This window comes from Siniperca chuatsi, linkage group LG4 (genome assembly GCF_020085105.1).
Source record: "Siniperca chuatsi isolate FFG_IHB_CAS linkage group LG4, ASM2008510v1, whole genome shotgun sequence".
NCBI lineage: Eukaryota > Metazoa > Chordata > Actinopteri > Centrarchiformes > Sinipercidae > Siniperca > Siniperca chuatsi.
Genome location: NC_058045.1, coordinates 564,767 through 589,726, shown reverse-complemented (window position 1 = coordinate 589,726; position 24,960 = coordinate 564,767). Strand labels below are relative to the sequence as shown.

General features: G+C 41.3%; 1 protein-coding gene across 1 annotated transcript in view; it reads right to left on the bottom strand.

The window, feature by feature from the left end:
- Positions 1-24,960, bottom strand: part of LOC122875064 (cytosolic carboxypeptidase 4) — a 338,163-nt gene that overhangs the window by 83,272 nt on the left and 229,931 nt on the right. The window contains exon 21 of the mRNA XM_044193824.1: positions 24,201-24,381. Coding sequence (XP_044049759.1) covers positions 24,201-24,381 — 181 coding nt within the window. The remainder of the gene's footprint in view (positions 1-24,200; positions 24,382-24,960) is intronic.

The window sequence follows — 24,960 nt, the reverse complement described above, 5'->3', positions numbered from 1 at the left end:
ATTTGCATTGTGCCTCCCTGACCCTCCATTGACTGAGCTGAGCTAACTACAATCAATCAAAGCAAATAAGCTGTAAAACTATTCAAAGTGGATGAGATGAATATCCAGGCTATTAACCAATGAAGTAAAGGGTCCTAAAAGGGAAACAACATTCACTTTTACAATTCCCATTTTAACAATTCCCCTTGCTTTGGCAGGGACTTTTCAATTAATGAGTGAGTCAGTGAGCGTGAACAACCAAACAACTACTACATCTGTGATGTTACCAAGACAAACTATGGCTGTAATGCGACAGACAGTAACAGTCCTGCCATGGACATTTGGAGTGGTTTATTGGTCAATAGCTGTCAATGAACACAACACTTGACACATTTGAATTGCTAAACAAATTGAAGATTTTAGTCAGAGGTATGGATCCAGGCCAGATATAGTGTACTTTGGCGTAGATTTTGAAATGGAATTGATATTTGGTTTCCATTCATTTCACTACACTATATGAGGTACACCTTCACAATCTAATGCATTCCAATAAAACAGCCCTGTGATAAATAATTTCTCAGTTTGTGTTTGTTACTTTGGGGACATATTAGGTGGTGGTGATGTGTGGGTGACTGCATCAGTCACACACAAAGCTTTTGACAGGTGTTCCTGATATTCTGTACCCCTTACATGTTTCAATGCACACACAATATAATGCACACCTTTCAATATGATGCAGTCCAGTACATCACCACCACACATAAAGCCCCAAAAGCTGCCAAAGAAAGGAAACATCACCCCACAAAGATATTATTTGTTGCAGGTTGCTGTACTGGTTGGCATTAGATTAGAGGACCTAATAAACTGGTATCCCTTGAAAATTGCTTGAGGTAGGTAATCCATCACAATAAGCAAGTCTGCCACTTTTTAAAAGTTATGTTATCAATTAATTCAGTTTTAAGTGTCAATTGATTTGAATAATGTGCCGTGTATTACCATGCCAACATGAAACCCTGACAACAATAAAAAACGACTTGAAGGTCACTGCAATGGATTAGCTATCTTAAGCTAGTTTCAAGGATCTGCAAGTTGATTTTCAAACTGGACAGAAATGAATGGAAACCAACGGCTGTCTCAAAGGTGTGGAATAAGGACATGCAGTACAGTTTACATGTTGTGCAGTGACTGGGATGATATATGCCAAAAGAAAAAAAAACATGTCCTTTAATCCTCCAAGCAAGTGCACGTAGTGTGTTTTGGGGAGTGTTTTCTTGATTGACAAATACAACATTACAAATAATATTATTACTATTACTAGTATTGTTGTTGCCACTGCTGTTGTTATTCTTATACTTTATCAATGTGACAAAGCTCTGGTTCAAACCAAGCTACCACTGAATGAGTGATGATATCAACGCCTTCTGTTTTGGCATTCATTTTCATAAGTTTTCTCTTTACAGGATGTCGTGCCTTCTTTCTTGCATGAATACATGAATGAATGAAAGCAATGTTGTTGTTTTTATCACCATGTAGGTGATTTACTCAGCAGTTATGGCGGGTTTGTATATTTGCCTAAGAATAAGGTTATAGAGCTGGTTGTTGGGTCTTGCTGTGTTTGTTTTTTCTGTCAGTGTTCTAACTGTTAGAACAGTTGTGACCTTGGAGATGCATTAAGACTTGGAGAAATGTTCAGTGATTATATAATGAATCATGTCCATACTATGGAAACAGTTTATTACTGGTTTTATCAGGTTGCATTAGACATCTTAATTGCCTAACACCGTAAAAAGCTATTAGTTATCTGTGCTAAGTTAATGAAGCTTCATAAATGGAGCATTATAGTGTCGTGTTGCACACAGTTTACAGTGACAGTGATCTGTAATAATAGGCAACACAGGCAGAGAGAAAGCTGGAGGAGGCAGCTAAAAGAGGAGCTTCACTGAAAAAACATTTGAAAGCAGCAGCCAACGCCTGAGTTATGAGAATGAAATATCTAATAATTTATTTTGCACTGAATTTACCAAAAATATGGCTTTATATCATTTGTTCCACTTAAGGTTTTTAAAATGAAAATCGAATGTTTGGTCTGTATATCTACAGCCTAGTTTATAGCCTATTAAATTAGCTGCAATTTTTAAATAATAATACTAGAAGTGGACAATGTAATTTTATGTGGTTCTGAGGGATATGTACAGACCTTTTGAGGGGCTGTTGCTGCTTCAGAGTATCATGCAAAACGAAGTTTTATTATTATTATTAAATTGTACTCATAGATCCATGAATGAATAGCACAGAATGTCTGGATTTACATAATAAACAATTCTGTTTATGAAATTTCCAGAGACAATAATATAAAGACAGTGCCAAGAAAATACTTTCATTCTTTTCAATCTAATTCCATTTTATTTCTATAGCACTTTAACAAAGCGTTTGTCACAAAGACACTTTACGCACACAATTTAGAATTGTAACGAAAACCATTGTCCACAGCATCTCTTTCTCTTTACCCTACTTTGACTGGCACGGCCCTTTATAGTAACTCTCTCACACTCAGCCATTAGCACCCTTATATGTTCCTGCCTGATGCTCAGCATGCTCGACCTCACTCTATGGTCTCGAGCATTATGGCTGTGTCTTATCTTAAATTGAATTATTAGAATCAGAATTAAGAATACCATTGTACCTTATATATACTTTGCCGGTTCAACTATTCTAATAATTTCAATTCTGAATGTCTGACTAAATTGTAAACTTTCATCTCTCACTGCAAAAAATGTATTAAGACAACTGAACACTTTAGTGTAGCCAGCTGAATTTTCATGGAAGTGATGCTGACAGTGACTTGACTCAAAGCTTTCTGGTGAAGCCCAGGAATTAGACTGGAGTAGGCTATATCTAGTTTTGGATGTAAAAACATCTACTAGAATACAGAACAATTACAAAATGTCATATAGGATTTCATTAACATATTGTCTGGCCTTACCATCCCGTATTTCACTACAGCTATAAGAAGTATTTTACTTGATCACCAGGCTCTCCAATGCTCTCGGAAGTGGAGCTTTTGGGGTTAGACCCCTTGAGAAAAGCCCTCTCTTAAACATTATGTTAAAGATTAAACTCATTCACAATACTATGCACAGACAAAATATATTGTGTATTTATCATCCTCAAATATTAGTTTTTAGTTAGTTATTAACCTACTTCCAACGTTTTAAGAAATGCTACTGAGAAAATAGGGTTACTTCAAATTAATTATGTAGGAAATGAGGGGGAGCTCAGCCAAAGAGGGGAAATGGGCTGTTGCTCGGGCGACTTTAGCCCGCCCTTGTATAGGTCCTTGGCCTCAGCTATACTTTGTGTTTACTGCTCTTTAGCAAATGTTAGCATGCTAAACTAAGATGCATCAGCATGTTAGCATGCTGACGTTAGTATTTAGCTCAAAGCACTACTGTGCCTAAGTACAGCCCCACAGAGATGCTAAAATGACAGTAGACTCTTTCACTGTGTCAACACTGGCTATGTACTCAAAACACGTTAGAGACCGTCCTCCTCATGCATGAGTCATTTCATTAACCTTAACCCAAACCATGATCGTTCCCTAACCTAACCAAGTTGTGTTTGTGCCTAAACCTAACCAAACACAAAAAAAGTGTGTTTAGGAAGCCTGCAAGCAGGGAATAAGTTCTAACTGCTGTATATGTACTTTCTGTATCATTTGGTTTTAAGCTCTTTGTTTATTTTTGTTTTCATTTTGTGATGTGGACTTAGGCTTTACCAGTTGGGAACCACTGACTTCATGGGTAATTTGTCCAATGGAAAAATTTCCCAAGAACTTGGTGTATTCCTTTAAGGCTTAAGTTCAGAGCAGTTTCTTCAGTCTGACTTCTCTGTTTCTGTCCTGTGCTGATTGTCTCTGCATCCCATCCCTCATCTTTCTTTTTTTACTCTGTTTCTTTTTGTCTTGCTCTAATCTCTTTCACTCTTTCTCTCTCCCTCTCTCCATCTAAGTCTCTTGCCCTGTGATGTGGCCTCCCAGCCCCAGCTGTGTCCCAGGGCAGCAGACAGAGAAACACAGGGATCTAACACAGTTAAAACTCCAGCACTGCAGCTGCCTGCCCTCAGGCGTGTGTGTGTGTGTGTGTGTGTGTGTGTGTGTGTGTGTGTGTGTGTATGCACATTTGTTTGGCTATTAACAATGAATGCCATTGGGAATCTGCTGCCAGATAATATTTTATTCTGTAAGCTTTAACACAACCTACAGCTCACATGTATTTGTCATTTAACTACAAACAGGCAGTGTTTAAATCATTGTGTGTGATGACTATGTTATGTGTGTGTTTATTCAGCCTTTATGTGTTGGTTTGTGTGGGTTTATCAGTGTCAGAATGCACTATGACATTCTCATCTACCAGTATAGATGGGTACCAGATGCCCTTTGAAATACAGCATGTCCTATCTAATTATTATTATTATTATTATTATTATTAGTTAGTGTACAGGAACATCTGCACGGAGTATGGACTGTAAACCTCGAGGTCAAGCGGGAAACACCTCCAAAGGTGGTAGAGAATGACCGAGCCAAGATCCTGTGGGACTTCCAGATTCAGACTGACAGAATGGTAATGGTGAACCAACCAGACATAGTGGTGGTGGACAAACAGCAGAGGAAAGCCATTGTGGTTGACGTGGCAGTACCAAGTGATGGCAACATCAGGAAAAAGGAACATGAGAAACCAGAGAAATACCAAGGGCTCAGAGAAGAGCTGGAGAAGGCGTGGAAGGTGAAGGCAACAGTGGTACCCGTGGTCATCGGAGCACTCGGGGCAGTGACCCCCAAACTGGAGGAGTGGCTACAGCAGATCCCTGGAAGAACACCAGACATCTTGGTCCAGAAAAGTGCAGTACTAGGAACAGCAAAGATACTGCGCAGAACCCTCAAGCTCCCAGGCCTCTGGTAGTGGACCCGAGCTCGAAGGATGAGATGACCCACGGAGGGTGAAGGACAAAGGGTTTTTTTTGTTTTATATATATATGCGGCGGCTATGACTTAGTGGTAGAGGCTTGTCCACCCATCAGAAGGTTGGCGGTTCAATCCCGGCTTCCCTCAGTCCACATGTCGAAGCGTCCTTGGGCAAGACACTGAACCCCAAATTGTTCCCAAGGGCTGTGCCTTCGGTGTGCGAGTGTGATTAATTAATTAGTCTCTTTGTACTGATGAGCAGTTCTGCCATCAGTGTATGGGTTAGGGTTAATGAATGAAGTGGAGTGAATGAAGTGTGAGTGTGTGAAGCTTTGAGTGGTCAGAAGACTAGAAAGGTGCTATACAAGTACAGTCCATTTACCATATATTCACATATGTATGCATATATGTATATATAGTGGAAGAAGCTCAGCTAGCTAACAATAGCAGACTTACTGCTGCCTCAGCCTCTTGTGCACCTGCACCTTCAACTTCTAGCATTACTGCCTCTCCTGGTTGCGGTTAACCAGCAGCTACAGTGTAGGAGGAAAGTGTCAGAGGCGACACCAACAGACAGCAGCAGCCCACCACAAACCAGACACCCACTCAGACCGCTCCAGCTCAGCATTCAGCAGCAGCAATTGCACAACTACCACCACAGAGCAACCTGAGCAGCGCCAGCGAGAGTAGCAAATCTGTGAGTGAGACTGCAATCATTAGTGAAGACCCCGCATTGTGGCCAGATAAATTGACAGATAAGAAGAAAATTGAAATAGTAAAAAAAGGCCCCATACAAATAAAGGATATCAAGTTCCCAAAAAATACAGACACGGCCCCAAGAAGGTTTACAAAAGAAAACTGAGATAACAATGAAAAACAGGGAGAAAATAACAAGCGGCTGTGCAGATGCTGTATTTTGTTTTAGATGTCGTGCCTTCAGAAAAAGAGACACACAGCTGTTGACTCTACAACCTGTTCAGCTCCTCTGTGCAACAGTGGGAGATTATGCAGGAGCATATACAGTTGGCCGTCAAGAATCTGTCTACAACCAGATGTGAGTGCAGAATAGACAGTGTAAATGCCCTCCGGTACCAAATGCCTCAATTTGTTGAAGCCTTGGCTGGACTTATCACGCATGCCCTGGAGAAAAACAGAGTTTCATATTCTGTGTTATTTGTTATTTGGTATATTATATCAAATAGCGACTGTCCAATCTTGCCAGTATATCAATAGAGCAAAAAGTCAGAAGAACGCTTGACATGGAGGACTTGATATCGGCATTCGCAAATACCCAGAAGGTAAAAATTAACATATAAACACCAGCACCTCCTTGTAAAAAGGTAAACTTTTTTTCCCCTTTTTTTAACATTATGACTGCATTTAATGTGAAATTATGACATAATGTTCTAATTATTCATTGAGATATTTTTCATTGGATGTGATCCCTCTCCTCAGTTATTTACCTGCCCCTTTTTCTTTTTTCCCCCTCTTCCAGTTTCTCTCTCCAGATTGTTTATACATTGAACAATATCAGCATCCAAACCTCCATGACCCTCCAGCCACCCCACTGACCTGCTGCCTGTGATCAATGCAATTCTTTTCAATGGGGCTTTATTGGCATGGGAAACAGATGTTAACATTGCCAAAGCATGTGTGAAATAAAAACATTAACAGAAAAAAATGTGCTAGTAGAATATATATAGATAAGTAAGATAATATAGTAATAATAATAAATATTGACTTGCACCTAAAAATACATATACAAGTTAAAACTCCATAAACATTGCAACACTGTTTATGAAAGCGTGTGTGTCATTCACTGTCCTTCAGTTTGTGGCATGTTGATACATATTATGCCAAATTTTAATTGGAATTTGAAAATAATAATTTTTTCTCAGAACTGTTATGTTAATATAATTACCATAATATAATTATGTTAAAATCCTTCTCCTCACCTACAAAGGTCTTAATGGTCAGGCACCATCATATCTTAAAGATTTCATAATACCATATTACCCGACTAGAACACTGCGCTCCCAGGATGCAGGGTTACTTGTGGTTCCCAGAGTCTCCAAAAGTAGAATGGGAGCCAGAGCTTTTAGTTATCAAGCTCCTCTCCTGTGGAATCAGATCCCAATTTGGGTTTGGGAGGCAGACACCATCTCCACATTTAAGAGTAGGCTTAAGACTTTCCTCTTTGATAAAGCTTATAGTTAGGGCTGGCTTGGGTGAGTCCTGAACCATCCCTTAGTTGTGCTGCTATAGGCCTAGACTGCCCATGATGTACCTCTTTCCTCTCTCCCTCTCCATCTGTATGCATATTTTTCCCATTACTGCATGTTACTAACTCAACATCTTCTCTCTCCCGTAGTTCTGTGCTTTCTCGTTTCTCTCCTCTCTCCTTCTGTTGCTTTCAGCAGGTATTTCTGCCTCCAGAGCTGCAGAGACTGGATCTGTGGTTGTGGGCCACTTGCTGCCCCCATGTTCCTGCTCGACAACTGCTATTACAGTTGTTGTTATTGGCTCTGTTACATTATTCTTCCTATAACTGTCATTCCTATTATTACTAATTTATTAATATTAACACTATAATTACTATTCTACTATATTAAAAAAATAATAAAAAAATCTACGTGGTCTTTGCATTGTGCCTCCCTATGAGAATGAGATAACTTCTGTTATGAATTGGTGCTATATATACTTTCCTACTATGTCCAGCTGTTGCTGTTGTCCTTGTTCAGTAGGAGACAGTAGAACAAGGTTATCAGTGTGAAACAGACTTCACCTCTCTATCTAGGAGGGAGAGGCCAGTAGCAGCACACTGATCCAACTGTACAGCAAGTTCATTTATATATAACACAGGCACCTGGGTGACAGAAAGTTTGTGTTTTGGGGAGCAACACGTCACGGGCCATAAATGACCTGACAACAATTGCAGAGATGTACTGGTTCCTGTCACAGGCATGCTGGGTTTGACAGCTGAGAGGCTGGGCACTAGCGGCGGATGGCAGGCACTGGTGGTGAATGCAGGAGTCCAAAGCAGGCGTTTACCTCGACCCTTGGCATTCCTCATTACTGCCTACGTTTCAGAGGCACAGGGAGTGGAGCAGGTGCGGGATTTCGGTCTTCCTCCCAGGGTGGGCCACTCATCCTCCTTCAATTCAAGGGGACGGGTAGATAAAATCAGATCAGCGCTAGAGAGAGTGATTTCACTGCTGTCCCACACCAAAGCTGGCACCATGATGTCTGGGCGGGCTGGCACCATGATGTCCGTAAAGAGAAATACCAGAAGTGCTGTGGCCACAGATGAAAACTCCAAAATTAACTGATCCTTCATTTTAAGCTCTGTTTCAAAGCGACTGATATTTATCTTCAGCTTGGAGTAAGCAGGTAGGCAGTTCCCGCACACAACTTTGAAAACTTTGCTGTATAGTCTTAAAGCTGCACTAATCCATATTTTTATATTAACAATGGATCAAATGACTACGTCTAATGTGAAAGGTGTCACTCTTAGTGATGAACCCACAGAGAATTATCACCAACTTTGTAGTTCACAATTTAAGACTAGCAGAAGACACTTAAGTTCATAAAACTGAAACACACAAATGTGGCCTAAAAGACATAGGAGCAATTTTCTAAGCTCATCTGTATTTTCTAATTATAACCCAAATCTATTTTGCACACAACAAAATTAATCAATGGTTCATATGCCTTTGAGGACCCAGAATACACACAAACCAACAGGGAATGGGATTGGAAGTAAAAAAACTGTGTTGAAGCTTTGGCAATATTGTTCCAGTTTCACACCAATTTCAAGCTCAGAGAATTGACCTGAGAAAGAAATAAAGAAATTTAGAGGAGAAAAGTGAGAGAGAGAGAAAGCTGATGGCACGATGAGTAAATCCCTGCGGTGTCCAACTTAATTCCTGTGAAATGTCAGAGTTGTGTTGCAAGACTTACATCACACACACACACACACAGAGCAAAATGAAGGAATGTTCAGAGAGAGAGAGAAACTCTCAGGCTGCTTCAGGTCATAAGGACAGAGTATTTGGATGGTATATTGTTCATTGCATGTCATCTTACTGTTTTTATCTCCAGCTGAAACAGTATGTCAAGTCACAAAGACACAGCATGAAGAGGGACTGCTCAAAATAAGTTAACGGGTTGGTTTGCCCAAATTACTAAGCATCAGTATCTTGCACCATGCTCATAATTGTGGTTTTATGTGACCAGGTTTAGAGACATCCAGAACACACGGTGAGCAGTTTGCATTGAAACTACTTTCTAGCCAAGTAAGAGTCTTAATGAAACCTGTTGACTGTTTTCAATGCAGAAATCTCTGAGACAGATATCTGAAAACCTGGACAATTAAATCCAAAACTTTCTGCATGGAGAGACACCACTAGAGCTAAATGGTATTTTTGTTTTTTAATGTTTCTTGTTAAAACTGAGCCTTTGGACAAGAAAAAAAACACTAAAAGACAAAAGGAATGCAATTCACTGCATACCTGGGGCCTGTTCCAAAATACAGGTTTAACAAACTCTGAGTAGACTAAGTCTGATAGGAAACTCAAACTTTGAACTAAACCTGTTTCTGGAACGGGCAGGTAGTTGGTAAAGTTATCTACCCTTGCAGCTAAGCACTTATTCCTGTGGTGTTTTTGTACTTGTCTGTATATTAACTCCACCCAACACTGTTTTCTGAACAGTTTTTTATTGTGTGTCACTGTGTCAATAAGTCCTCCAAACTAAATGCATTGTTTGTCACTGCATTCCAAAACAACACATTTCCTGATCTGATACTCCTATCAGCACAAATACATAATTTCCCATGACTGTTTCCCGATCTTACGTTTGGTTAGGTTTAGCCATAAAATCTATGGATGTGCAAGGACAGGGTCACAGGGAATGAAATCATGAGAAGTATACCTTTCTGAGTTGTCAAAAAAAGCACAACAAAAATGCTCCTGGCTACTTTGCTTGGCACATGCAATGCACCTGAGAAGAGTGAAGACTGAAGATGGCTGTCTCTGGGAGGTCAGTTTTTGACTGCACGCATGCCTTTAAGGTGGGGTATGAGATTCTAATACAATACACATCTTTTTGTCAAATTCAGCTAATATTGTGGTAGTCAGCCACCCAATCCTTCCCATCCCTATGTTCTCTTTTGTACTCTCCTTCCCCTGTGTGTCTTGTATGTCCCTGACTCGTCTTTGGATGTGCATGGGTGTTTGTGTGTGTATGTCTTCTGGTCTGGCTCCATGGTTTCCCGCCTGCTGCTGACCACCAGCACACCTGTCCTCAATCTACCATCAGTCTCTACAGCTTAAATACCAGGCTCTCCCACACCACCAGCGCCAGATCATCTCCGTACACTTGTATGACTACTACGTCAAGGCTCCTAACTTAAGAAAGTGAAGTACCATTTGCTAGTGTTGTTTGTTACCTAATTTTTTGATCCTGGTCTACTTTGCTTCAGGATTATCCTGTGCCGGTGATTGCAGCTTCTGCCTCCCTCTGGATTTCTGCCAGCCTGTTTACCTGTCTCTCCAGCACCACCGCCTTGCCTGTCTCCATAAACTATACCACTGAGCCAGACCTTTTGGATCTGCCCTGGTCCATGCTACTGGTTCCGGTGACAGTCAGTCTCCACACCTCACCGCCAACTCCACACCGTGGCCAGTCCAGGTCTACATTGCACCACCTGTTCCTCGCCTCGGGACCACTGTCTGTCCGGATCCACACATCACTGCCAATGCCACACTGCGGATCCGCTGCCAGCCCAGGCCAACACTCCACTGCCTGCTCTGCGCTGCGGACCTGTCAGCCTGTCCAGATCCACAAGGCATTCAACCCGAGTCAGGCTGGTAACCGCTGCTTCAGTCTCCACTCCTGAACCATCGCTGCTTCCCCTGAGTCGCCTAGAACGCCGCCAAAAACTCCACTCAGGAAAACTACACCCCTTCCCACTGAAACTGCATACATTCAAATAAAGAGTGACTTGGTCTTTAAAACTTCTCCTATTGTGTTCTGCATCTGTGGGATGCCAGCTTCCCCTGCTTCCCACATCCAGCAACCACAGCAGCTAACATTAGTCGGGGTTCCAGGCACCGGGATGCCAGCACCCCCAGCTGTCCACTTCCTTCCAGCAACCACAGCAGCCGGCTTTATTAGGGACATTTGGAACCGAAATGCCGGTGTCCAGCGTTCCTCCACAGCCCTTGCAGTAGCAATTTACCTCTCAACCCTTTCCAGCCCAGCAGGCAGCCATCAACTTCTCCGTCTACAGCTAATCCTCCCATTCTTCATCCTAACTATTTCATCTCCGGTCCTTCTCCAGTTCCCACCAGTCTACGCAAACAGATCATAGATGGTAATTATCCTCCTTTTCATGTCTTCTCTTTAAAGATTCCTTGAAGGACACCTCTACTGCTTTCTCTATCTTCAGAGAAGTACTTTGTTCTCTATTCCCCTCCAAAGCAACCATTGTCAGCCCCATCTGTCATCTTTCCCGTCACCAACAGCATAGATAAAAAAAGGCAGGCCCATCATGCACCAAGGAGGTCATGCAATATGCAACAACACTGCAAAAATCAGGTACATCCTGTCTCAAAATGATGCAGAAAAACTAGTCCATGCATTTGTTACTTCCTGGATTATTGCAATTCCTTATTATCAGGCTCCCTGAATAAGTCCCTCAAGACTCGCACAGTAATAATAGAAGTATGAATAAATATCAATAAATAGGGCATTTTAAACTGAAAAGAGTATATTGCACAGCAGTATTAACACAGAATATTGCACAATTATTTCCTGGCCTTACGGATTAGTTTGTTGAGTCTGTTATCGTCCGCTACCCTCATTTTAACATTTTATCATTAAAGAAGCTCATGAAGTCATTACTACTGAGGGCTATAGGAATACATGGCTCAATAGAGCAGTGACTCTGTCAGCTTGACTACAGTGTTGAAAAGAAACCTGGAGTTGTTTATTTTCCTCAATTAATGATGGGTAGTAGGCTGCTCATTATGGAGGGCTTTCCTACATGTTTTAAGACTATCTTGCCAGACTAAATGAGATTCTTTCAGATTGGTGGAACGCCATGTCCTTTTAATTTTTCACGATGTTTGCTTTAATATCGGGGGTTATACCATGGAGCTAACCATCTTTGTTTTATTATCTTCTTTTTTAGAGGGGCTACAGAGTCGAGTGTCAGCGTTTTGGCTTTCACGACCAGTACCACATAACCTTCCCGTTGTTCGATCTTGTTACCATGACTTATTTCGTTGCCTACACCCATTCCGCAATGGCTATCAGAACACATACCATAAAAATGTAAACCTTAGTGGCATTAACTTCTTTTCTAAACTCCTAACCGGCAGCCTGGGCCTGGCCTCCACCCTTCTTCAGATAACGTCACTTCTCAGAGCCAAAAGCCAGCTCAAATCTTCACCACCTTCCTCTTACCACAGACTTGGTGTCAGTCTGCATCCACACCCTGCTCCGGATATAGCATCCCTCATGTTGCTTGAACTTTAGAAGCCATGTTCTTACTTACGGTTTCCTCAGATGATCCAAATTCATCGCTTCTATCCTTCACTTCGACCAACGCTGTCATGCCTGCATTTCAGACTTGTCTTATTTCTCAGAAGACACCATGGTCGTGACCAATTAATCGGGTCAGTTTACACCCATCTTTTACTTCAAAGTCCAATCACAGCTGAATCCTTTCGAGACCCTTGCAAATTCTGGAAATCCCAGAGCATAACCATGACAGATTCTCTCTTCATCTCTGAGTCCAGACAAGTGGCTACTTGATTCTGGTTGCACCAGCACTTCCGCCACATACCCTCTGTCGTATGGTGGTGTGGTATGTGGACCCAAATGCAGATGACCAGGAAGCGGTATGAGGGTGAAGTAGCCGGATGGCTACAGTGTTTATTGGGGTGATGAGGTTTACAGATAGGTAAGGCAGACAGACTGGCAGGCAGACAGGCAACAAACAGGTAACAGGCAAACAGGCAGATACAGGTCCAGGTACAAGAATATGGGTTACCGGCTGGCAGAGGTGGAAACAAGGAAGAGAGGCTAACCAAATCCAAGGGTAGCAGGCAAAGTTCAAAATCCAGAATCCAGACACGGTCCAAGAGAGACAAAGAATCCAAAACAGAACTCACAGTAATTATGCCGGGGAACTGAGCACGGGAACCAGGAACAATGAAATGTGCACCAAACGGCAATACACACAAATGTCAGGAACACACGCAAGACAGGAACAACACCAGACAGGAATAACAATGATCCAACACTGAACAAAGAAAGAGACCCAGACTAAATACCCTAGAGGAGGTGAGACAATGAGACACAGGTGCAAACAATCAAGGAAGGACTAACAATCAAAACTTCAAGGGCCAAGTGGTAGACTAAGGGCGTATGTGTGGAGCTGAGGACCTCAGGAGGATGGCCCGGGGCCGGACAGGTGCGGAGCTCATCTCATGAGGTCCGTGACGAAGATCAAAACCATCTAGAGGCCTGGCGGAATGCCGGCTGCACAGGCAGAAGGTCACAGGAGGCCGGTGGCACAGGCAGAATTCAGGTGTGCTGCGACCCAGCAGATGGTCCAGTGGCGTGTTGTGACCCAGCAGACGGTCCAGCAGACGGTTCTGCGGCCCAACCGGGGCAGGAGGCCCCGCAGTGGGTACCAAAGCTTGTGATGGGGACCAGTTCAACCCATACCATAACACACTATGGGCCAGATTGAGATACAGTACATGTACCCAGCACGCATCAGACCTGTAATGCTGGGGGGCGAGTTCATTGGAGAAGCGGAAAATCCAGGAGCATATGTTCACAATCTTTCAGACGGAATGGAGATGTGAACTGGGCCAGAATCCAGAACAAAATCCTTTGCAGAGAGGCATGTTCCAAGGCAGTGTGGTGAAAGGTCTACCTGGACCAGCCTGCTGCTTGACCAGCTCAAGTGATAAACAGCTATGGCCCTCCACACCAATACGGAGGAAGGGGATGAGGAGGTCCCCCACAAAGACTAGGCTCATAAAGATATGGAGGATCTGGAGGCTACAACAACAGACAAAGAGGTTATGGAAGACAAGGTGGACCCACAAACTAACAGCTGCAATGCAGGGAATGTGGGGCATCACAGAATTGAATGTCCAACTCACCTCAGGGCCAAGGAAGAGGCCCCTCCAATTTATGGGGGAGCCCTACTTCCGGATACTAGGGGTGCCCAGAGGATCTGAAAGGGGAACATCAGCTGCCACTGGTTTCAGAAGGAGCTGATAAAGAGCCTATGCTGCAAGTTCAAATTGAAGGCAGAAAAACACCAATGATGGCTGACACTGGAGCTGCATACACTTGTGTGTCACCCTCATGTGCCTCTCATCTCCCCTGGTCAAGACAATTTGTCAAGACAGTCGGATTCTTGGGAACCACGCAGCTAATACCCACCTCAGAACCCATTACCCTCAAGGTAAATGAAAAGACAATAACTAACAATTCTAATCTCAGAACACACACCACTCAGTTTATTGGGATGCGACGCAATGTGCAAGCTTGTATGCAAAATACTCTGCATAGATGGGATATGCATAGAAGACAATGTGTTCCAGATGACACTGCTAAAATATTACAAAAAGAATCTACTGTGTTCTGGTTGGGACAAATCAATGAAGAAATTTACAAGGCCTGCCACCACTGGGAACCCTTCATAATGGCACAAATCCCAAAATCCAGAAAACCTTCATTGGACTCTCACTGCACCCTGCAATTCTACCAGAAAACAACAAAAGAAGAAATGAAAATTGGCTTAAAAAACAACCATCACATGTTCAGATCGATGCAGCATCTTATCATTATAGGAACTATAACTTTATCTGAGAATAAATATTTGAAAGGCCATTTTAAAATAACAAATGCTCTTCTACACATTAGCCTAAAAGTAAACCCTGACTGAGTCTAAACATTTGGGTTCAATGGTATTACAGTAGAAGCAGAACAGCAGAAATGGGAACCAACTCAGTGCCCTCAAATATGGCATAGCCAAGATAAAAATTATATCAAAATCATGATATCTTTTTCTGCAGTAGCTACACCTCAGGTAGTTAGATTACCAAATTAAACAAATTACAATAAACAAAGACGAAGATTTGTTTAATGACATGTTAAAAGTACAACAGTACCCAATAAAACCATAGGCTGAACCAGGTATTGTTAAAACAATGGAGTGCCTATTGGCTGCAGAAGTACTTATTCCTACTCACTCAGAGGCTAACACTTCTATACACCCAATTTTAAAAGCAAACAAAACAAAGTACCGGCTGGTACATGACCTCAGAGAGGTAAATGAAGTAGTAGAAGACTATGATGCAGAGGTGCCTAATCCACACACACTGCTGACTAATGTTCCTCCAACTTCTAAATATTACACAGTCATTGATCTTTGCTCTGCTTTTTTCAGTGTGCCACTTAGTCCCAGGTCTCAACACTTGTTTGCATTTACATATCAAGGTAATCAATATACTTATAAGCGCTTGGCCCAAGGTTTTAAGCATGCCCCTCATGTGTTTACCAAAGTGTTAAAAGAAGATTTGCATGATTTACCAAATAAAGTCACCAGCACTGTAATCCAATACGTTGATTTACTTGTTGCTCAGACACACAAGAACAATGTCATGAAGACATAAAGTCTTCTATCTACTATCTATCTACTCTTACAAGAGCTGGCAAAAAGATAAGGCCTCCCAGCAAAAACTACAGCATTGTCAAACTAAAGTAGAATACCTGTCTCGAGTATTGCAAAATGGTACTAAACATATTTCACCATTTTAACTCTAAGGCATATCTAAAGCTCCCAAACCAATCACAGTGAGACACTTAATGACATTCTTGGGGTTAATGGGGTATAGTTCTGACTGGATAGAGAATTAAACATTAATAACTGCACCTTTAAGAAACATGATAAAAGCTGCAGGAGCAGACAAACTTCAGGCAAAATGGACTGAGGATGGAGACCAGGCATTCATTGCAATAAAAAGCCTACTCCAACAAGATCCTCACATTACCAGATTATGATCAACCATTTCATCTGTTTGTCTCACACCGTCTGCAACACGCCACAGTGATTCTGATGCAAGCTACAGGGGTAGGTGGAAAGAAACAACTAGTAGCATATTATTCCACTGTCCTGTCACCTGTAGAACAAGGCTTACCACCTTCAAGCTCTAGCAGCAGCACATTTGATATGAAAAAGCATCATCTATCACTATTATACTATCCACTCACATCACAAACCTGATAGAAAGAGGTAAATTTGTATTAACCAATCAAAGGTTACAAACATATACTCGATTAATGCAATATAATACGCGAACATGAACATGCGCGACAGTAAGCACCACCGATTTGATGGCTCATCCCCATGATGCCTCAGCCTCACGATTGTGAGGCTGTGAGAACCTATGTTTCACGATTGTGAAATATAGGTTCTCATAGGCAGCCGATGAGGCATCATAGTTTTGCTGCCACTGCTGACCCTAAAGCTATTATGTTGTTAACCTTTCACGATTGTGAAACATAGGTACAGACTTTTGTTAAATTAAGAACTGAACTCCTTTCCCTAAGACTGAACTCACATTTTTTGTGGATGGGTCCTGCTATCGAGACCTAGAGGTTTTAAAAGCTGGATATGCTGTAATACATCATACTACACAACAGTGATAACGCCACAGTGACCAGAAAAGCAGAATCATGTACACAACCATGCTCTTTGCAATTAGCTGAACTAATCGTCTTAATTGAAGCATGTAAACTAGCCAAAGATCACATGGTTAACATTTCTACTGACTCAGCTTATGCACACAGTGTAATCTTTTTGGGGCAACTTTAAAAGCAAGGGGGTTCAAAAAGACAGATGGCACTCGCCATCATGATCAAGTTATAGCATTAATAGAAGCCATGATACTTCCATGAAAACTGAAAATGTCAAGCGCATAAAAAAGATGATTCAGTACAAACGAGAGGAAATAATGCAGCCGATGAGGCATCAAAGTTTGCTGCCACTGCTGACCCTAAAGCTATTATGTTGTTAACCTTACAACTGACATTACTGAAAAAGATCTCCTTGATATTCAAAATTCAGCATCGCAGGCTGAAATAGAACTGTGGAGGCCCTGACCAAATTTAGAGGTCTCATAATGGGTTGTGTATAGGTACAGCTGATCTGTTATCTCTTGTGATTCCTGAGGCGCATGGTTTTCAACATTGCGCGAGGAGGGATGTAATCAGAAAGATAACAAACATGGGATTATGGTCACCTAAATTGCAGGCACAGGTAGATGCAATATTGGGTAGATGTGTAACATAAAAAAACATAATAAAAAACAACATCTGAAAAGGAATAACCATGGCAATTAGACATATACATATAACTTCTGTTGTGAATTGACGCTATATAAATAAAATAAACCAATACCACAAGGTCCATTTAATTACAATGGACTATGTCAACATGGTCAAATCAATATAAGGTGTATGTTTGTCATAGAGGACAGAACTGCTTTTTGGTTGATCCACTTCAGCTGGTCCCCATGCTGAAGCGGATCAACCAATCAGTCCAGTTGATGCAACTGCAATCAACAATCAACTTTGAATCCCTCGACATCATTAGTACCACATGAGTTACCAAATGGCTGGGGCGAAGGTTGGATGAAGGGTGCAACAGCAAAATTCCAGATGTATCATGTCTAGCTGCAGCTTTAGCTGAATCTGTACCTTGTCTTGAAAACTTATGGGAAACTGAAGTAATTGTGGGACTAAGGGATGGGAAGCTATTGATGAGGATTGCAGAACACTGGTTAATTGATTCTGAGATAACATGTTGTTTAACACCTCACGATAATACACACAGATTTCAAGCAGTGTGTGCCAAAGAGGCATGCACAATACAGGGATCACCTTGGCAGAAAGGGGTAGAAGCCGGTCGCTTGTTAGAAAGACTAGGAGACTTAAAGAGACCAGTTAGCAGCCTTAACATAGAAAGTGACTTTCCTGATAAAAGCTATGAACCACTAACAGACACAGTACAAGTACAACTAGAAAACTAGTTAGTGGACCAAGGGAAGTGGACAACCCAACCAGAGGCCCTGTTGTGGGGGCTAGTGAGCTCAGTGTTATACAAAACCGAAGAGGGACCCTTACCAACAAGAGACTCTATATATGGACTAAATTAAAATTATAATCCTCTAAAAACTGACAATTTGACTCTATCCCATTTGATGGAAAATTGTTTAATGGCAGCCATAGTATTAATGATGCCTGAGCAACCAGACAATAATATCTCTAAATTGAAAGGGAATGCTATACAAACAAAATGGTAATGGTAGCTTTGTAGCAATACAGACCCCAACCGGTGCTTGGTCTTGGACAATGACTCAGTTAAACACTTGTGAACGGCCAGAGCATCAAATTCATTCCAAAGATCTAAATATAGGATGCTACAAAGATGAGTGAGTGTTTGATAAACCACATCAGAAATGGATGTCCAAATATCAAGCTTGTTTCTATTGGCCGTATCAATTTAACTCATCACAAGGCTGTGTAAGAGATATCTAGAATTGTGCTGTAAAGTTACCAGCAGATAGAAAATGAAGTATTTAAGAACCATTGCCCTTCTGGCCCTATCCAATTGATGCACTAGTATGGAAAGCTGACATATCACCTCAAATCCTTACTGATGATATCACGGAATTGACAGTGCTAATAACACTAGATAATAGAAGATAGTTGTGTGGAATTACGTGGCCTAAATATGGGACTGTAGATAAGTGGGGACAGACTCAATGTATTCTATGATATCACCTCCAGCATGCCCATATCATCACCAAACTCAAGCAATTGCAGATCAATTTTGGCTATGTGATTAAACTCATACGGCCCACTCTTCCTACAGGTTGGTCAAGTAGATATGCAAGAGTGCCAGCAGTGATAGCAATGATTACCCTTCCTTTTGAGGCCTTACATGAAGATCCAATGAAAGCACACCATAGAACTGTTCGAGCCTATAATCCTATCCTCGGATCACCATAGATACTGTAGCATTGGTCAACCTAGAGGTATTCCAAATGGTTTAAAAAGCTATGAATGAGGTAATATCAGGATTTGCATCTATAATACCATGGATAACCACTAACAAAAACACTGAATGGATTAATTATGTCTATTATAACCAACAGACATTCATCAACTACACGATGCTTTAAGTGCATTAGGAGAGCAGCTATCAGCAACTAGTGCAATGACATGGCAGAACAGACAAGCTTTGGATTGGCTGCTAGCAGAGAAAGGAGGGGTATGTGCTTTTATAAGTGAATATTGTTGTACCTTTATTCCCAATAACACAGCTCCAGACGGATCATTCGCTAAGGCTATGGCTAAATTGTAGTCTTAGAAAAGAGGTTAGAGACAATACATGCCACGGGAAAGATTGGAAAACAAAATCCAAACCTACATGGCCCTGTGTGAAAAAGTGATTGCCCCCTAAACCTAATAACTGGTTGGGCCACCCTTAACAGCAACAACTGCAATCAAGCGTTTGCGATAACTTGCAATGAGTCTTTTACAGCGCTGTGGAGGAATTTTGGCCCACTCATCTTTGCAGAATTGTTGTAATTCAGCCACATTGGAGGGTTTTTGGGCATGAAATGCTTTTTTAAGGTCATGCCACAGCATCTCAATAGGATTGAGGTCAGGACTTTGACTAGGCCACTCCAAAGTCTTCATTTTGTTCTTCAGCCATTCAGAGACCCCACAACAACATCCAAAGAACTGCAGGCCTCACTTGCCTCAGTTAAGGTCAGTGTTCATGACTCCACCATAAGAAAAAGACTGTTCAAATATGGCCTGCATGGCAGCGTTCCAAGACCAAAACACTGCTGAGCAAAAACATTAAGGCTCGTCTCATTTTTACCAGAACACATCTTGATGATCCCCAAGACTTTTGGGAAAATACTCTGTGGACTGATTAGACAAAAGTTGAACTTTTTGGAAGGTGTGTGTCCCATTACATCTGGCATAAAAGTAACACTGCATTTCAGAAAAAGAACATCATACCAACAGTAAAATATGGTGGTGTTAGTGTGATGGTCTGGGGCTGTTTTTTTTTTTGCCCAGTCTCTTTCTTATGGTGGAGTCATGAACACTGACCTTAACTGAGGCAAGTGAGGCCTGCAGTTCTTTTAATGTTGTTGTGGGGACACAATGCCCCCACCCCCTCCTCTACTACTAGCTTTAGAAACCATCCCAGACCTCCTCTTCCCCATCACCATCCCAGGATCACCACCCCATCAGCTGCCTCTTTTCCCCTTCCCCACCTACAGCAGCAGAGCTATGCAGCTGCTCCCGGTCCCCCTCCCCACGACAGCAGCGGAGCTATGCTGCAGTTGTAGACCAGCATACTGCCACAGTCCCTCCCCCTGCTACCTCTGAGCTAGGAGACATCAGGGAGATGCTGCACACCCTGTGCACCCAGCTTCTGTTCAGCTAAGACACATACTCAAAACACCTTCTCACTTGAGAAACAGAACAATAGCAATAGTAGTAGTCAGTACAATGATAATATTAGTGAAAACAGTACATGCCTTCATGTAATCCATGTAAAATTATTATTCAGTATTGTAAATGTACAGAAATTTGTAGGTGTTTTTATATTTGTCTCACTATACAGGTTCATTTTGATTGTTTTAATGTGCTCATTTCATATCAGCTGCTGGAATATTTTGGGTCTCCACTCCTCAACCTTTGAGCTGAAGAGTAGAAACCCTGAATTCATGAAATCTATCAGAGATGTTGATGTAATTGTGTTAACAGAAACATGGTGTCAAAATGATCTTCTCACTCACTGTCCTCCAAGATATAATGAAATCACGGTGCCCTCTATAAAATTAAAAAACATACGCAAGAGCAGAACAACCTTTACTCTAAAATAAAGCAAAGTTGCAGGGAGGTAGTGCAACTCTGTCAGGCCTGTCCATAGTTAACGGTAGGTTCAGAGGGGATTCTTTAAGGAGATTCACATACTCCTCAGCTCTTGGGTCTAGTGTAGTAGACTATGCAATCACTGACATGGACCCCTCCACTATCAGTGCATTCACTGTAAGACAGCAATCCCCTCTTTCAGACCACAACCAAATAAATGTGTTCTTTAAACTCTCAGGTCAAAGGAGTGACACAAAAAGGGAACCCAGTAAGGTGTATAAATTAAACCCTACTTATAGATTGGCCCAAGACAGTGGAGACAAATTCACCATGGCCTTGAACTCACCTGATCTGATGAATGACAAATCAGTATATAACCAAAATCAATATGTCCCTACCAGAGATGGTGTAAAAAAGGCTATCGATGATAACAATATGATATTTCATAAGGCAGCTATTAAAGCTAACCTTAAACAAAAACGGAAGCCTGTTAAAAAGCAAAACGCCGACAAATGGTTTTATCTCAAGACTTGAGAAAAATAGCAAATGAAAAACATTACCAACCAAACAACCCAGCCTTACGCATTAGGTACAATGAAACTTGAAACAAGTATAAACATACAATTAGGAACAAAAAATAAAATTATACCCACAAGAAACTTGAAGATAATGAAAACGCCATTGATCAAAATCACATTTTGAAAATATGTACAAACACATACCAATAAATCTAATTAAATCAGATCAATGTATTATAAAAGAAAAACTCCAAACATTAGAAGAAACAATTAAAGACAACCAAAACCTCCTTGATTTCACAGTTACTTGGAAGAATTGACCACACAGACAAAATCTCTCCAGCCAAGAAAAGCTTGTGGTCCAGACAGCATTAAAAACGAAATGCTCAAATGCAGCACCCCAGAGATGCAGGGTGCAGTGCTGAAGTTGTTCAATATCGTACTACAGTCAGGATGTTTTCCAGACATCTGGTGCAAAGGGCTCCTTTCCCCCATTCATAAGAGTGGGGACAAATCAGACCCTGGTAACTACCGTGGCATCTGTGTCAGCAGTTGTCTAAGTAAACTATTCTGTAGTATTCTAAAGAAAAGAATACTAGATTTCCATGAAGAACACTCCATCTTGAGTAAAAATCAAATTTGCTTCCTCCCAAAACACTGCACCACCAACCATTAATACACCCTTCACACTTTAACAAACATGTACACCAAACAAAAAATAGTAAGATATTTGCTTGTTTTATTGACTTAGAGAAAGCTTTCGACTCTATTTGGCATGAAGGGCTCTATTACAGACTTTTACATTGTGGTATAGGGGGCCAAATGTATCATCTGGTTAAATCAGTGTAATTGGAAAATAGATGTGCTGTACAACCAAACTGAATTCTCTCCATCCTAGACAGAGAGGTGAAATCTCTGTTTTACGCTGATGACCTTGTTCTACTGTCTTCTACTGAACAAGGACTACAGGAACAGCTGGACATAGTAGAAAAGTACTGTCAGACCTGGGCCCTGGCAGTAAATATGAAGAAATCTAATGTAGTGATTTTTCCTAAATGCCCCAGATGCCAGGAGGACAAATACCAGATTACCATTAATAATCATATCATTGAACATAGTATGAGTTAAAACTACCTTGGTATAACCATAACAGACCTGAAAGTTATCTGGGTCAAAAGAGAAATGATGAACTGACAGAATATCTCTCTGCTGTTAGAGACAGAAAGCAGAGACAGATCCTGACCAAGTACAGGTTCAGTGACCACAAACTGGCAATAGAAAAAGGAAAACACAAAAAATCCTGGCAGCCAAAAGAAAACAGAACATGTGGTCACTGTTGGACAGGTGAAGTTGAGACAGAAGATGCACTTCCTCCTACAATGTAAAACATTCAATGAAATAAGGAATGTTTACTTTAACAAGTTCAACTCTGTAATCTCAGATTTCAAAGAGCTCTCAAAATTAAAAATACTCCTAGGAGAAGGAGACAGGGCCGATCCTGCTGCCCAATATGTATCAACATGCCACAACCTGAGGACACGCACACACGCGCACACACATTCACACTCACTTAAAAAACGTTGCAGTGTTTATATAGTTTTAATTTATTTGTATTTTTTAACTGCAAGTCTATAGTTATTTTTATTATTGTCATTATTCTTATCTTACTTATCTGTATATATTTTAATAGCACATATCTTCTTTTTGTTTTTATTTCCCGATTAATTTCCCAATTTCTTGAATTGAGAGAGTCTAACTCTTTAAACACTCAGCAGTGATCACATCACTACTCAGAAAACCTTCAGACACAAGAAGGAAAGTTCAGTTAGAATGCAAACTGGCTCACATATCCACACACACACACACACGTACTTCCACTCATAATGCAACAGGTGATTTAATAAAGACAAATGTGACAAAACCTACAAGGACTTCATTAGTGTGTGTGTGTGATACTTTGACGGTGCACACATTGATTGATTAGTTCCAACAGCCCAGATTGAGTCACCGTTACACTCACATGATGTACGTCTCTAAATGCAACATATCCTACACACCCTTTTCATCACGGCGATGTACTTAAGCCATCAGCTCTACTCTCTATTTTATTCTGACCTGAAATCTGTGATGCTGCTGCTGCTGCTGTTCATATAGCATTTCAAAAGCCCTTCCCAGCATCCACTTGTATGCTTTGACTCTAGCTTTCCCTAGAGGGAGAAGTTAAGATCGTCACTCCCTGCTGTGCAGAACTTGATGTTTCCTTGTGGGGAGTGACAAGGTCAGAGACTAAATGCCAAGCATTAATGCTGTACATATTCTACATTCAAGTAGAAATCTATTCCACATGAGTTGGCTGACTGAACTGTTATTTATTTAAGGTGTATTTTAGACTCACAGAGGTAATGGCTTTTCAAGTGCTTGTTAAAAGGGCAAAGTCTTTGAAAAAAAAGCAGCATGGCTAGATAGGTTTTTAATATTGCACTATTGCACTAAGTGAGCCTTCAGTTAAATTACATTTTGACTATTTGAATTTACACCTGGGAAATTATCCAATTATTTAATCTCGTCAGATATTATTGTTACGCAGTTTTATGCAAAAAAATAAAAAATAAAAAATTTAGATGACCCAATTGTTGTCTAAGTTGTCTCTTTGCTGCAGTTTGTCATATCAACATGTAATTTGGGTTTAAATGTGTGGTGTGGATTTTCTTTGAGTCCTGCATCCAGCACTGTCCATGCCTCCCACTCACGTGCCATTGATGACTCCGTCTGGGTTGAGCATGGGGATAATCTTGAAGACAAAGGCCTCCCTCAGACTCTGGGCCACCGGGTCACTGCTGCACAGAAACTCTAGGGTACCCTTCATCACCCAGCTGGCATTGGACTCACCAGGATGGACACGGCCTGTTAGCACGATACAGGGACGATTACCTGGACAGAGACAGATAGAGTTAATTAGAGTTAATAGAGTTTCAGCATCTTGCTCAGTAACAGTCACTGTTATCAGGGATCAGGCCTGTGAAATTCAAGTAACAGGACAGTTTCTAAACTCAGTGGTACCTTGTCAGTCACCACTCACTACAAAGCTGCCTCTATATTGTTATTGGGTAATTGTCTACATTTCCTGTGCTCTCTTAGTCCCAGGCATCATTCAATTATCCAGATCAGGTCTGTAATTAAAACTGTCCTCTAAACCCATCATAAAAATCTATTCAGCTTTGTCAGTGTCAGTGACAGCTGGCCAATTATGTCGGCTACCAGAGGTCATGGGTGATAATGGTAATGTTGTGCAAGGGTCATAATTAACATTTCTGAGTGTCAGTGATTACAATGTGAATGGAGTACAGATAACATGCCAACAGATGGGAGAGTGTGTGATCAGTCAGGGTTGTTTGAGCTCAGTGCCAGTCTGCTGCTGAGATATTTAGGAAAATGGTGTGTCTGAATGAGCAACATATGGCTAGAGAATGATGTGTCCTGGTTTATTTATCAGAGTTTAAAAGGATTATT